Genomic DNA, 14,655 nt, shown 5'->3' on the forward strand with positions numbered 1-14,655 from the left:
GCTTCTCTACTACTTTTTCCTTCTTCAAGACTCCCTTTAACCAAGTATCTCCTTATGTGACTATGTTAAATTCTGTCTGATTACGCTCCTGTGAAGCACACGTTTTATTACATCAAAGGCGCTAGATAAATACAAATTGTCGTTTCATGCAAAATAACATCAGATTTCTAATGCAATGGGTTTTCGACACAATATTTATATCCTTGTGTCTGGCGTGCAAAAAAAAAATTCGCAACATACATTTTTCACAAAGGCAGTGTCGCTTTAAAGAGGATAATTTCGGTAGCTGCGTCTGAAGTGGTTGGATCTGCCAATTCCGGTTTTATTAATTAGCAACTTGCATTTTGCATTGAATCCTTTGCAGACGCACCTGAAACACACAAGGAGCCACATTTAGTCAATTTCACTTTGTTTTTTAAAAAATTCTAGTATATATAATGCAGCTTGCTTGCAAAGTTTATGTAAAACCGTTCCAGTTTTTAACACTCTAACAAGATCTGTCCCGCTTACTTCACTTTCCGCTAGCTAGAAACAAAATTAACTACCGCGTTGTAACCATCCCGGACGCACGGTCCCCAAACTATGGCTATCCCCGAGGAGATCAGGAGATTGTTGGAAGGTAACGTTCAAATCTGAAATCGCAATTCATTTATTAAATTCTGGTCCTTTATTCGGATCAGGACAAAGCAATTTCCCTTGTATCTTTTCCCCCAAACTAAGAACAGTTTGCACCTTGTACGTATTGATAGAATTGCTCGTTAAATACTTCTTGGGAAGGGGGGAGTGGTCTAACTTTGTGACTGAAGAGAGGAATGTTTTTCTTTTTCTTGGAGGGGAGAGGGAAGCGGTTAATATGCCCAGCTTTCCACTTCCCTTCCGGAAGCGTAGTGAATATTTTTTTGCGTTTTAATGTTTGGTTGAAAATTATCTCTTTTTATAATAGTTCCAACAAGGTCACTATTCAATGCTGACAGTTTACAAATTTATTTAAGTGTTCATGTTGTGGGGGGGGGGCTCATTTGGATTGGTTCTTTTTACATGGTCTCTCATTAGGGGCATAATGAAAAATCTTCTTGCCTGTGGGTGGTTGTTGGTTTTTTTGGGGGGGCGGAGAGTTTCCAAAATGGAGTCAGATCAATAAAGAAATTCTACAATAACTTGCACTTAAAGTACTGCCTTTTGTCAGATTTTACACTGGGTTACCAGGGAGAATTTGACACTGAACTACATGAGGATGCTGGGAAAGGTGGCCCAAAGCTTGGTCAGAGATGTAGGTTTTAAGGATGTTAGAGAGATGGTGAGGTTTAGAGAGGGGGATTGCAAAGCTTAGGACCCAGGTGGCTGAAGGTGCAGTTGCCAATGGTGGGGTGATTAAAATTGGGATGTGAAAGAGGTCAGAATTAAGCAAGTGATCTTGGAGTGCAGTTGCAGAAATAGATGGGGTGAGGTTGTAGAAGGTTTTGAAAGCAAGGATGAGAAGTTTAACAACTCTTGGGTACATAGGGAACTACAGGCCAGTCAGTCTAACCTCAATGGTGGGGAAACTATTGGAAGCAATTTTGAGGGACAGAATTAATCTACGCTTTGAGAGGCAGGGATTAATCAAGGAAAGTCAGCATGGTTTTGTTAAGGGGAGGTCATGTCTGACCAATATGATTAAATTTTTTGAAAAGGTGACCAGGTGTGTAGATGAGGGCAATGCATTTGACGTAGTCTACTTGGACTTCAGCAAGGCTTTTGATAGGGTCCTACATGGGAGATTAATAACGAAGCGAAAGTCCATGGGAATCCAAGGCAAATTGGATCCAGAATTGGCTGAGTGGCAGGAAGCAGAGGGTGATCGTTTTTGTGACTGGATGCCTGTGTCCAGTGGGGTTCCACAGGGATCGGTGCTGGATCCCTTGCTGTTGTGTGTGTTTTGTGTGTGTGGTGTGTGTGTGTATATAAACGATTTGGACTTGAATGTAGGAGGGTTGATCAGTAAGTTTGCAGATGACACGAAAATTGGTGGGGTGGTAAATATTGAGGAAGATAGCCTTAGATTACAGGAGGCTGGTTGGTGGCAAATGGAATTTAATCGGGATAAGTGTGAGGTGATGCACTTGGGCAGGACGAACAAGGCATGGGAATACATGATGAATGGTAGGACCCTAGGAAGTACCGAGGATCAGGGGGACCTTGATGTGCATATCCACTGGTCCCTTAAGGTAGCGGGACAGGTAGACAAGGTGGTTAAGAAGGCATATGGTTTACTTGCCTTTATTAGCCGAGGCATAGAATATAAGAGCAGGGAGGTTATGCTGGAACTGTATAAAATGCTGGTTAGGCCACAGCTAGAGTATTGTGTGCAATTCTGGAATCCGCATTATAGGAAGGGTATGATTGCATTGGAGAGAGTGCAGAGGAGATTTACCAGGATGTTGCCTGGGCTGGAGTGTTTTAGTTATGAGGAGAGATTTTCCCTGGAGCAGAGGAGATTTGAGGGGGACATGATTGAGGTTTATAAAATTTGAGGAGTATAGATAAGGTAGACAGGAAGGAACTTTTCCCCTTGGTGGAGGGATCAATAACCAGGGGGCATAGATTTAAGGTAAGGGGCAGGAGGTTTAGAGGGTTGTGAGGAAGAATTTTTTTTCACCCAGAGGGTGGTGGGAATCTGGAACTCACTGCTTGAAAGGGCGGTAGAGGCAGAAACCCTCATAACATTTAAGAAGTATTTGGATGTGCACTTGCGATGCCATGGCATACAAGGCTATGGGCCTAGTGCTGGAAAATTGGATTAGAATAGTTACGTACTTGTTTGACCGGTGCAGACTCGATGGGCTGAAGGGCCCTTTTCTGTGCTGTAGACTCTGACTCTATAGTGTGATAACCATACAGTGAAGTCTTAGTGATGGATTTGACCAGTGGCTAATTGATCCTAAAGTGGTAGTCATTTCCTGGTGAGGGTTCCCTTGTAAAAGTTGGATTTGGAGAATCTTGCATTTAATTACTGACACTAACGTTACCTCCTTTAAACTGGTGTAAACTGGCAGATGAATTTGAAGATTTTTTAAAAAAAAGGTTTGAATTGAATAATGCAGCATGAAAGGAGGCCATTTGGCCCACTACCTGTTGCTAACTCTTTGACAGAGCTATTCAGTTAACTGTCCTTCCTGCAAAGCCCTGTAGACATTTCCTTTTCTGATATTTATCTAATTATCTTTTAAATCTGCCCTGATCACCCTCTTCAGCCAGTGTTTCCAGATCAGAACTGTTTTTTTAAAATCTAAAAATAGTTGACGGGGATTGGCTGTTTTATCACCGTGTAGATGTTCTATTGGCTCTGGCTCTGTTTGGAGCCCTTGACTAGCTTGGGGGTGAGGTGGAGGGGATTGATGTGGCATAGTCCTAATGTTGTCCCTGGATATGTGAAGTCAAAAGACTTGGGCATGCTGTGGGCAGTATTGCAAGAATTCTGTTCTACGCTATTGTAATTGGCTTTTGATGCAATGGGTTTATATATTCTAGTTTGGTTTACTTTTGGGTATTGACATTTACATTTTTTCCAAAGTTGGGAAAGGGATTGTCCACAGGATTTCAATATTTGGAGGGTTTCCCTACACGGCTGTCTGAATCATTTCCCTTGTGGGCTATTGAATCAGACCAATCACCAGACATCCTGTCCTAAAGATGAAAACTGAATGTTGAAAATATGCAGCAGATACTTGTACTGAAAGATGCTCTAATCTGAGCAAACTGATCAGAATTCATCTGAAACATCAGCTATATGTCCATATATTTAAAAAAATCATGCCAATAGTATGCTGTTTGCATTTAAGGTGATACACAATTCATTATTCTGCTACGTGGTGAGAGTTTATGCATGCTTTTTTGCTCTTGAGGGAAAAATCATGCTGATACTGGAGTACGTAGAAACAGGATTTAACCCCTCAAGCCTGTACTGCCCTTAGGGTTAGAACCTGGTCGAACTGTATCATAACTCCATTTACTTGCCTCTGTTCTGTAACCTTTACACTTATCAGTCATTTTGACAATTTCAATTGACCATAGCTCCTCAGCTTTTTGAGGGAGTGTTCCAGACTTCCAATGTTTTGCATGAAGAAGTGCATCCTGACATCACTAGACTAGCTGTAAAGGTCATGTCCTCTTGTTCTGGACTCTTCTAGGAGAAGAATAGTTCTGTTTCTGTCTCTCTCTCTATCCTGTTTCTCTATCTATCCTATCAAGTTGTTTAATCATTTCTAGCACCTCAATTTAAATTACTCTTGATGTTCTGTGCTCAGCAAAATGCGCCTACTCTTTGCATCCTGTCCTTAACCCTTTTGGTCCCATATCTGTTCTGTACTTTTTAAGATCCATATCACCTTCCTGAAGTGCAGTGTGAAGACCCTTCAGATAGGGTCTAACCAGAGCAATGATGACATATTTTTGACCCTGTTCCTTTGAGATGAAAGCTAACACTCCACAATTAATTTTTTAAAAAAAATTCTTTCAAGTTATCAACAGTCACAGATTGCAACTCTTTCGAGTACAATCACAGTTCTTGGTTTCCGGGAGTGGGACATGAACCCACAACCCTCTGATTCAAAGGCGAGGGTCCTATGAACTGAGCCACAGCTGACACCTCTACAATTAATTTTAATGGTGGCCATTAGTTTTTGTTCAATTGCTGTTTGCAGATTGGCAGTTGCTTGAAAAAATTACTAGCTTCAAGTTTGTGGTTGGGGTGGATATATGCTTTAGTGTTTTATGATTGAGGGTGTCATGTGACACTTCTCTCAAAGATGAGAGAGGCACAAAGGTTCCAGGAGATTGGGAAGTCCAGTGGGTGTTGAAATTTAAAATTAGCATAAATAAAAACACACAATGCTGGAAAACCTCAGCAGGGAAGAGTCAAATGGACTCGAAACGTTAACTCTGTTTCTCTCTCCACAGATGCTGTCAGACTTGAGGTTTTCTGTTATTTCAAATTTCCAGCATCTGCAGTATTTTGATTTAAAATTAGCATGTTGCTTAATAGCACTGGGAACAAGTCATTTTCACTTTCATTGTTTGGGCAGCAAGCTGATGAAGAGGATGGTCCGATTTGGAAATGAAAATCAGTGTGATTCTCATTGGCACAAATGCATCCTGTGAATTGTAGTCCAAGTGTCACATGATGCGTTGAGGCTATTATTTGGCATTCACCTCTTCACTGAGACAGAATGCAAGGCAGTGGGCAAGACCTCTTTCTTTTCCCAAAGAATCCACTTGCATTTGGAGAACCTTTTGCAACCTAATGATGTCCCAAAGTGTACACTTAGTGCAGCCACTGTTGTAATGTAGGAAACATGGCAGCTAACTTGTAGACAGCAAGTTCCCACAAATGGCAGTCAAGTGCACATCAAGTATCACCATGTTTTAATACTGAAATTGCTTTATAATAATTTATTACTGCCTCATGAGTTGTGTGACACTTGTGAAGAAAAACCAATTGATTTTACTGAGCCCTGATCATTGGCAGGTATGTACTTCCTGTTGATTTTGTGATGGGTTGTTTTCATACATTAATGGTGTTTCATTGAACAGTTACAAATTTCTGTTGCTGAAAATTGAGCCAATAGTGAATGTCACGGAAATATGTTTTCAGTGACGAGGTTGATTTTGTTGGGCGGGGAGAGTAAACTACATATACTCTGAATCTTGAAATGTTTGTGGTAATTCAGGGACGATGCTTTTTTGACAGGAAACTTCACCAGTATATTTTGACGTGTTAGTGGTATTCTGCTTCTTGATCTGTGTAGACTGAAAGACATTTCCAGCTTGCTGTAACAGCTGCTTGTGCAGTTGGCGTATGCTCTGCTTGCTGACTGCACAACAAGACTGTCAGTGAGCTGAGAGAGCAGAACTCTGGTAATTTCAAACATATCACTGATCAAATCTTTCTGACTTTGTGTAAGTTTTTTTGATTTGGTCTCTTGTTTCTTGCTCTCCTATTTTCATTGACTGACCAATTTTATCCCTCATCTGTTTTACACACTCGCGTTAATGTGCTCACATACTCTCTCTTTCTTCACCTTTTTTTTTCCATGGAGTTATAGGTTTTCCCCAAACGTTTATCCCTCAAACAATCCAAAGCAGATGACCTGCTCATTTATTCCCTGTTTGTGGAGCTGGCTATGTTTCTTATTGTCAGCACTGAACAGCCAATGAAGAAATTGTGGTGTTGTGAAAGATGCTATAGATATGTAAGTTTATTGTCTTTACCACTGTGTGCCTAAAATGTAGAGGGAGTGAAGGGTAAAGCTACCCTGGTGTCATGCTTTTGTTCTGGCTCTTGGCATGAAGCTAGTTCCAAGCACAATGTAGTGTATTCTTCTATTATCAGAACTGTAATTAATTAGATTTTACAGTGGGATAACCCTAGTAATCCAAGTAGCTTTGAGCAACAAGGTCCAAGCTGAGCAGGTGTCACTTTTTATTTGGAAAGTTTGAGGTCTGTTTTTTTTTTTAAATGCAAAGAAAGTTTATTGTGAAGACAACTTTCATTTCTACAGGACCTTTCACATCCTTGGGACATTCCAAAGTGCTTTACAACCAATTAACTAGAGTAGTCACTGTTTTGGAAAACTCAACAGCCAATTTGTGCATGGCAAGGTTCCACGAACAGTAATCGCCAGAATCTGTTTGGCTGAGTGATAAATATTAGCCAGGAGAATTCCTCTGCTCTTGAATAGTGTCATGGTTTCCATCTGAGAGTAAGAACTTTGGTTTAACATCCCCTCTGAGCATGGCAACACCAGTGTAGCACTCCCTTCATATTGCACTGAGTGTCAGCGTAGATTTTGTGCTCAATCTCGATGAGGATTGAACACAACTTCTGACTTTGAGCTTTTGTATTCTATCTCAAAACGTTATCTCATTCTGTTTCTATCATCCAACTCTTTTCATTTTATTGGATGTGGGTATGCTGGCTAGGCCAGCAATATTGCCCATCCCTAATTGCCCTTCAGAAGGTGGTGGTGAACTGCCTTCTTGAACTGCTGCAGTGCATATGGTGTAGGTGCACCCATAGTGCTGTTAGGGAGGGAGGTCCAGGATTTTGACCTAGTGACAATGAAGGAACGGCAATATATTTCCAAGTCAGGATAGTGTGTGGCTTGGAGGAGAACTTCTAGGTGATGGTGTTCCCATGTACTTGCTGCCCTTGCCCTTCTAGACGGTAGCAGTCATGGGTTTGGAAGGTGCTGTCTAAGGAGCCTTTGTTGAGTTTCTGCAGTGCATCTTGTAGATGGCACACACTGCTGCCACTGTTTTAGTGGTGGAGGGAGTGAATGGCACCTCTTCCAGAAACAATAAAGTGGGCTGCTTTGGCCTGGATGGTGTGGAGCTGCTTGAGGGTTGTGGGAGCTGCACTCATCTAGGCAAATGGAGAGTATTCAATCACACTTCCGACTTGGGCCTTGTAGATGGTGGACAGGCTTTGTGGAGTCAGGAGGTGAGAATCTCTGCAGGATTCCTAGCCTCTGACCTGCTCTTGTAGCCACGGTATTTATATGGCTAGTCCAGTTCCATTTGTGGTTAATGGTAACACCAGGATGTTGATAGTGGGGGAATTAGGTGATGGTAATGCCATTGAATGTCAGGGGGTGATGGTTAGATTCTCTCCTTTTGGAGATGGTCATTGCATGGCGCTTGTGTAGCATGAATGTTACTTGCCACTTGTCAGTCCAAGCCTGGATATTGCCCAGGTCTTGCTGCATTTGGACGTGGACTGCTTCAGTATCTGAGGAGTCGTGGATGGTGCTGAACATTGTACAATATTCAGTGAACATCCCCACTTCTGCCCTTATGATGGAGGAAGGTCATTGAAGCAGCTGAAGATAGTTGGGCGGAGGAGACGATGCTAGACTTTCCTTCTTGCACTCTTCCCAATGAATTTGATTTAATTAACCAAGAATAACATTTCAGAAGAAGGATTGCTCAGTCTCAATGCACGGTTTGACCTGATCAATTTCTATTATGGAAAGTGGCTCTAATGTAAAGGCATTTCACTTCTGAGTGAAACTTCTGGATGCTTATTAACCACTCCTTAGACACGAGGCAACGTAACAGTTTCAGCTGCACTTAACCGCATGAAATGTTAGCTTCAATTTATTCCAGTCACATTTTTCCTTATCTCTGATGAAAGCCCTTTCAGAAGGGGACACTCCAGCAGATAATATTTGAACAATACAGTGTAGGAGCCCCTAAATTAGTGTAAAGAAGGATTTTCATTTATATGGTACTTTTCATGTTCATCGGAGTCTGGAAGTGCTTTTATAACCAATGAAATACTTGGAAGTATAGTCAATTTTCCAATCTCAGTTGTCTTCTAGCAACATACTAGTCATTGCACTGGCAAAATTTGAGGTGTTGGTCTGTCTCCAGTTACTTAACTCCCTTGTCTGTACTTTCAAGCACTGACCCAGCTAAAAATCTCTTCCTGATACTAAGCTGTTAGCCCCCAGCTATGAGGCAAATGCCACAGATGGGTTCTTACAATCTTCTCAGCAGGCTTTGTACTGCTGGCCTAACCAAAACTCTCTTGGGTGGAATCATCACAATTTCAAACTGTCTGCCTTTCAAAATACATTCCTTGCCTGCTTTATCCCATCAATCTGATCGCCAGACCTAGGTTTGAAACAAGGCAACAGGCCAGCGTCTAAACCACTCTGCTGGTCTCCTGTGTTTTTTAACATAACTCTGAAACTTGGCAATCTTGCAGCTTAATTTACAAAAAATACTCTGCCTGGATAAATATTTGTTTGTGCAAATTTCAACTAAAAATAAAACTGATTTGCAAATCTTTATACTGGAATAATTTAGTCATTCTTCCACAACTTGGTCCAAAAAATACATTGAGTTAAAAACACTTTTTAAAAAATTTTGTATACATTGGGAGATTTTTTCTCAAGTGGATTGACTGTGCTTAGTGAAGTGAACATTAAGTACTTGGCAAATGGACCAGGATATAAATGTTTAAATGTGTTTGGGTCAGAACTCTTTCCTGCTTAAGTGAATAGCTAGGGATCTGAGCCACCTGGAATTGTGCAGTAGAAGTCAATGGGAAAGGACTTGGGCTCATTGGGATTCTGCACAATAGTGAATGGAAAGGGTTTAGGCCAGTTGGGATTCTTTACAAGGGGAGTGAAGAAGAGAGCTAAAACAGTCATACCATGTGTTTGACTTTTTTACACTGCCATCTGAAGTGGGCTGGCAATTGCTCAGTTGGCTACTTTGATCCACCACTTTGGAGAAAACCCACCCCTTTTAGGGTAATTAAGGATGTGTGATAAATGCTGGCCTTGCCAGTGACACCCACATCCTGAGAATGTCATGATTGCTGCCCCATGGCTTGGGTTAATCCAACTTGAAAATGTAGCATCTATGCATTTATGTTCTTCCATCAGTTGCAGCTGTCCTGTTATAAACATTTTTATCCACATCTGTCATCTGAATGTTTTAAATTTGTTTCTGGCTTGTTTAATTGTTCATTTGAAATAACTTCATTATTCTCAACATCAATAATATATATTATGTGCACCCAAGACAGAGTCTTAAGGGGCTGTGATCTGTCCAGGCCTGCACTCCTGCTGAAAGGCAATTTATTGAGCTGTTCCCATGACCACTTTACTAATTCAATAGATTATTTAGTAAACTAGTTGTCCTTCTTTCTGAAGTTGCTATTTTCTGTAGTTGATTTGACTGACGCTGGTTGCCCTCTGGTGCCAATACGTGCATGGCCACTTAGTGTGGTGGGGTAATTGGCCATATAGCAGAGGAGATTTGATAGACGTATTCAAAATAATTGTTTTAGTAGACTGAATAAGGAGAAATGCGTGCTCTCCAGTAGAAAAAAAGGTCAGTACCCCTCAAACAACATCACCACTAAAACTGGTCATGTGGGAGCTTGCTGTGTACAAGTTGGCTGCTGCTTTTCTTGCATTACAACAGTGACTACACTTGAATGAACTTCATTGGCTGTTAAGTGCTTTGAGACATTGTCAAAGGCAGGCACTATATATGTTTTGATTAAATCAACAAAATGCTATCTTAAAATGGCACATGTTAAGGGACTAACACAAACTCTTGAATTTTTCTTTTCTCTCTCTGGCCAGACTCTGAATACTTTATAGGTGAAGTTCTACATGGTGAAAAGCTTAGCAAAAAGGCAAAAGAAAAAAGAGAAGCACTCCTAGAAGGCTTCCATCTGGTGAAACACAAGTAAGTGGAATGCTTCATGGTAAACTGACTTGTCACTCTACATAAGTAGCTTGCGGCCTAAGATTGAAAACTATGGGTGGAGTTGTTATGACCCAAAATCCCCCTTTTGTTTGCAGCAGCAGAAACCACAAATATGCCAGTTGCCATTTGGTGGAAAATGGGGAGGGGAGGATTCCCTTTATCTGTGGATATACAACTGCTGATGAATCTGTGGTGCTGCCTCTCATTCTTGCCTGCTCTCTGCTGAATTAATAGAACTTGAAGCACAGAATTTACAGCACAAAACAGGCCATTTGGCCCAACTAATCTATGCTGTCGTTTTAAGCCTCATGTGAGCCCTTTCCACCCTATTTACATTTTTTTTTGTTGTACACTACAACTCTCCTCAAATGTGGCAATGCTATTTGGTTTACTACTCCATGTGGTAGTAAGTTCTACATTTGAGTAAAGGAGTTTCTCCTGAATTCTTCATTGGGATTAACTTGTGACTATCTTGCATTTGTGATTGCTCAGTGCTGGACTTCCCCACAAGTGGAAACATCTTGATCAATATTGTGGTATCCCTATTCAACCCCTTCATGAATTTAAAGACTTTGTGGGTCACCCTCACAGTTTTTTTTCCTAGAGAATTGGTTCTGTACTCTGGTTTTTGTCTCTTGACAGAGGTCAAGTTGCTCTAAAGCGCAGTGAGCAGCATGTTGATAACAGAACAGCTCAGCTCCACTAATCTCACTATCCAGCCTTTCAATGCCTCTCGTCCATGCCTAAACCTGTCTATGCCTTCTGGCATTCTAACACTTCAGAAATGATGTTCAAGTGACAGATACTTTTATTTATTTAAACACATTTGCTCCTGACATACACCTGAGTAAAATTCAACAAAGGCAAACTGGGGGAGGGGGAAATATTGACAGCTGAACTATAAAACGAGTCAACTTAAGTGCAGAAGTGTCAAATGAAGTTCAGTACGGGTAAAAGTTACATATTACATGCTCATACACAAGTAGTGCTGCCAAATCGGTAATGAATGAAGATTTGAAATAATACTATTAGTTGGTTGGCTTTAATATAAAACAGCAATCAATACCCTTCCTTCTATCAATTCTTGTCTGATTTTACACTCTTGTGAATGCTTTGGATTATTTTCCTACATTTAAGGACACTATGAACATGCATTGTAATGAATTAGGTACTTCAATGTGAGACAGCAGTTAATTTTCATATGCATCACCAAGTCAACAGTTTTCTTTTTTTAATTGCTAAACTTTGCATGACTTCCTCCTGTCCACATCCACCATAGGAACTCCTATCTGGTGCTCAGATCAGGGTCCATTGCTGCTAGGTGCATTGCTTTTGCTGAAATGCTTGTTTCTGTTGACATTGTTTCCATAGCCATGACTGTGTTACAGTCCTCAGCAAGGTGTGTTTAATGCATTTCCCATTATTAAAATATTAGAAAACGAGGGGGGAGATTTTTACCTGTGCAATAAAACTACATTACGTGCTTACAATTTTGCTCATGGAATAGAGTAAGTCTTTGTCCAGAGTCATCTCTCAATGGAAGAGTCAACAGATGTCCAGATTTCAATTTTAATAAATTAATTCTTGGCATGTGGACATCATGAGCCAGGCCTAGTCCTTTTGTTGAAGGCTTTAACATCGAGCTGAAATCCTGGCATGTGGACATCACAAGGACTAGGCCTGGCTCATGTTGTCCGCATGCCAAGAATTAATTCAGCCCAATGTTAATGCCTTCACCACAAGGACTAGGTCTGGCAAATGATGAAGGCATTAACATTTGGGCTGGATTAATTGAAGGTGTTTGGTTCATGACACCATGTCATATTACTAGCCAGGGACAAAGCCCACATCCCAGGCATGTGTTGTCTTTTGAATTAGTACCCAGCCCTCTGGCCATGACCACTCTTGCTTTAGAGAAGCACTTAGTCTAACATTGATACCCTCTGTGTGTGGGTTGATCACGTTGATGAACTTATGTTTTAGCACTGTAACTTGCACAGAATTGTGACTACTAGGTCACATTGGCAGTGTTAGTATTTTGTTTCTTCTATTGTGCTCCTAAAGGTGATAAATCTCTTTGCTGTATACAGGTCTACAGGCTCTTCAACTTGCCCACTTGCTCATCCTCTGTTCAAATGTGGGCTGTTGAGTGGTGATGGGCTGTTTGGCTGTGGGATGTCATATCTGAGCCCCAGTAGGTGTTTTCTTTTAGTGCAATTATTTTTTTCAAGAAGGGAATCTGTTACCCGGCTGCTGCCAGAGGTCAATAACAAAAGTGAGTTTTAAATTTGTATCATTTGGATACTCTTGCTGCATATGACCTGGCTCCCATTTTGTACCAATTAAGATGGGGGAATCTGAAATGGTTATTGCTCCCCCAACCACCACCTTAGCTATATTGAAGAAGGGCAATATTAACTAATTGGGTATAATTTAAGGGGTACAGAAGCAGATTTAGGGTGTGTATGCATCTCTGGAAACAGTAGGACAAGTCAAAGACATTGGTTTGTTGCAACTGGTCCCCAGGCAAGGTCTCCAATTTTGTTATTCTCCCAAGTGAGGAGGGATGAGCTGGTTCCCCTTTTATCCAATGCCCTCGGTCACAGCAAGGTTAATTTTAAAAGGGATCCCTTTTTCCCCCCCATCCCCATGGATATCTTTTTTTCCTAGTCCAGATGTATTTATTATTTTAGGAGCCAAGTTAACCAGGTTTTCTTAGGTCAGAGAAAGTTTTTTAGTTACTGAAAACCCAAGGCCGGTGGGGTGGAGAAAATTAATAAAAACGCAACACGTGCATCAGGAATGAGAAGTTAAGAGCCTGAATAAAAGTTGGAAGACATACAAATAGGTCTTTGGCTTGTCTGTGAGGCGTAGATGGTGAAACATTGCAACAGTTAAGTTGGGTGATTCCAGTAGAACTGACATTGGCAGTTTTGCAGCTGGTTTGGCGACACTTTGTTCTGCAGGTTGGCTGAAGAAGCTTTTTCCTTTTTGATTTGTGGCTTCTGCTAAGCCTTCTCTTCCAGCAACAGAGAGACTTCACCTGCAACTGCGGGAGGGACTAGTTGGTCGTTGTCTTGCTGTCACACTTCGCATACTAACACTGTTCTGCAGCTAGCTTTTTAACCCATTTTTCTCTATCCCTGTAAGGGGTGGGGGAAAACCATATCTTGTGCCCAGAGTCTGTTTCCTTTGATCTCTGACCATTTTACCCATTGAGATATAAATCAACAGGAGATGGATTTTAGATGACTGCTGAGATGTGGTAATCAGTCTTGGCCTGTTTCCACAGTCTCTTGCATTTTGCCTATCTCCCTTTTCAAGTGTGTCTGCTTGAAGAAGGCCATGACATCTTTTCAGGCGCAACATTCCATGTCCCCTCAGGACAGGTCTGTCAGTATATCCACAAGAATTTGACAAAGTTATCACTTTACATTATCAGCCATCTTCCTTTTAAAGTTCAATATGCCTAGTAATTTGTGGCTGTAAATCAGCTTTCGTGAAAGTTTAAAGCCAAGAATCCCTTTTTTTTTATTTGAAAAGCCAAGTCATCCTAAAGCCTGGGACTCTGCTTGGGTAGTGTTCAATTCTACATGTGGCACTTCAGGAAGGAAGCCAAATCCCTGGCATGGGTGCAGAGGAGGATTACTACAATGGTGCCAGGAAGGGAGACTTCAGTCACACAGAAGCTGGGGTTGTTGTGATCAAAATAATTTGATGGAATAAAGAGAAACTATTGTCAGTGGCAGAAAGATCAGTGCAAAGGGCACTGAGCGTGAGGTGACTGTCAAAGTTAGTGAAATGAGGAACTTATTATGATGTGCTATATAGAATATTAATTTGTAATGTCATCTGTTGGAGATGTATATTGAACATTTTGTGCTAAACAAAGGACACTGGACTAAGTAGCTAAGTTGCATTGTGAAGGCCCAAGCTACTTTTATAGGGTCTACAGAGCTCAGACACAAGCCTCAGATTGAAAGGGTAATTCATGGGGGCAACATCCTTAAAGGAGGATTCCAATTCGGCACCACTGAATCTTGCTGTTCAAGAGAAAACAGTCGACCAGCCACAACTGCAGCATGAAACCCAAGTACCAGCAGCCACCATGAAAAATGACTAGCTGTGAACAAGCATATGGATAATACATCAGTTTTTCTGACTTTACTTTTTTTACTTGGCCAAGTTTTAATGCCCGGTACCCTGTGAAAGTTTTAAATTTTGTGCATGTCTGGGGAAGTTGTGGGTATGTTTTTATGCATTTGTGAGAAGTTGGGCATATTCATACATTTTAAACCTTGTTAATTTCTGTATCTTTACTGAGTTTTTAATAGAACTAACTTGTTCATTCAATCTGGCTGGCTTGGTGTAACAATTAAGTACATT

General features: G+C 41.0%; 1 protein-coding gene across 2 annotated transcripts in view; it reads left to right on the forward strand.

Annotated features, from left to right (window-relative positions):
- The first annotated feature begins 345 nt into the window (after positions 1-345).
- Positions 346-14,655, forward strand: part of skap1 (src kinase associated phosphoprotein 1) — a 338,408-nt gene continuing 324,098 nt past the window's right edge. The window contains exons 1-2 of one of the 2 annotated variants that reach the window (XM_078529454.1): positions 346-619; positions 10,143-10,248. In XM_078529454.1, the coding sequence (XP_078385580.1) occupies positions 583-619; positions 10,143-10,248 (143 nt within the window). In that variant the 5' untranslated portion in view covers positions 346-582. The remainder of the gene's footprint in view (positions 620-10,142; positions 10,249-14,655) is intronic. The other variant, XM_078529453.1, reaches the window with a different exon arrangement.

The sequence above is a fragment of the Cetorhinus maximus genome, chromosome 25 (assembly GCF_964194155.1).
Source record: "Cetorhinus maximus chromosome 25, sCetMax3.hap1.1, whole genome shotgun sequence".
Taxonomy (NCBI): domain Eukaryota; kingdom Metazoa; phylum Chordata; class Chondrichthyes; order Lamniformes; family Cetorhinidae; genus Cetorhinus; species Cetorhinus maximus.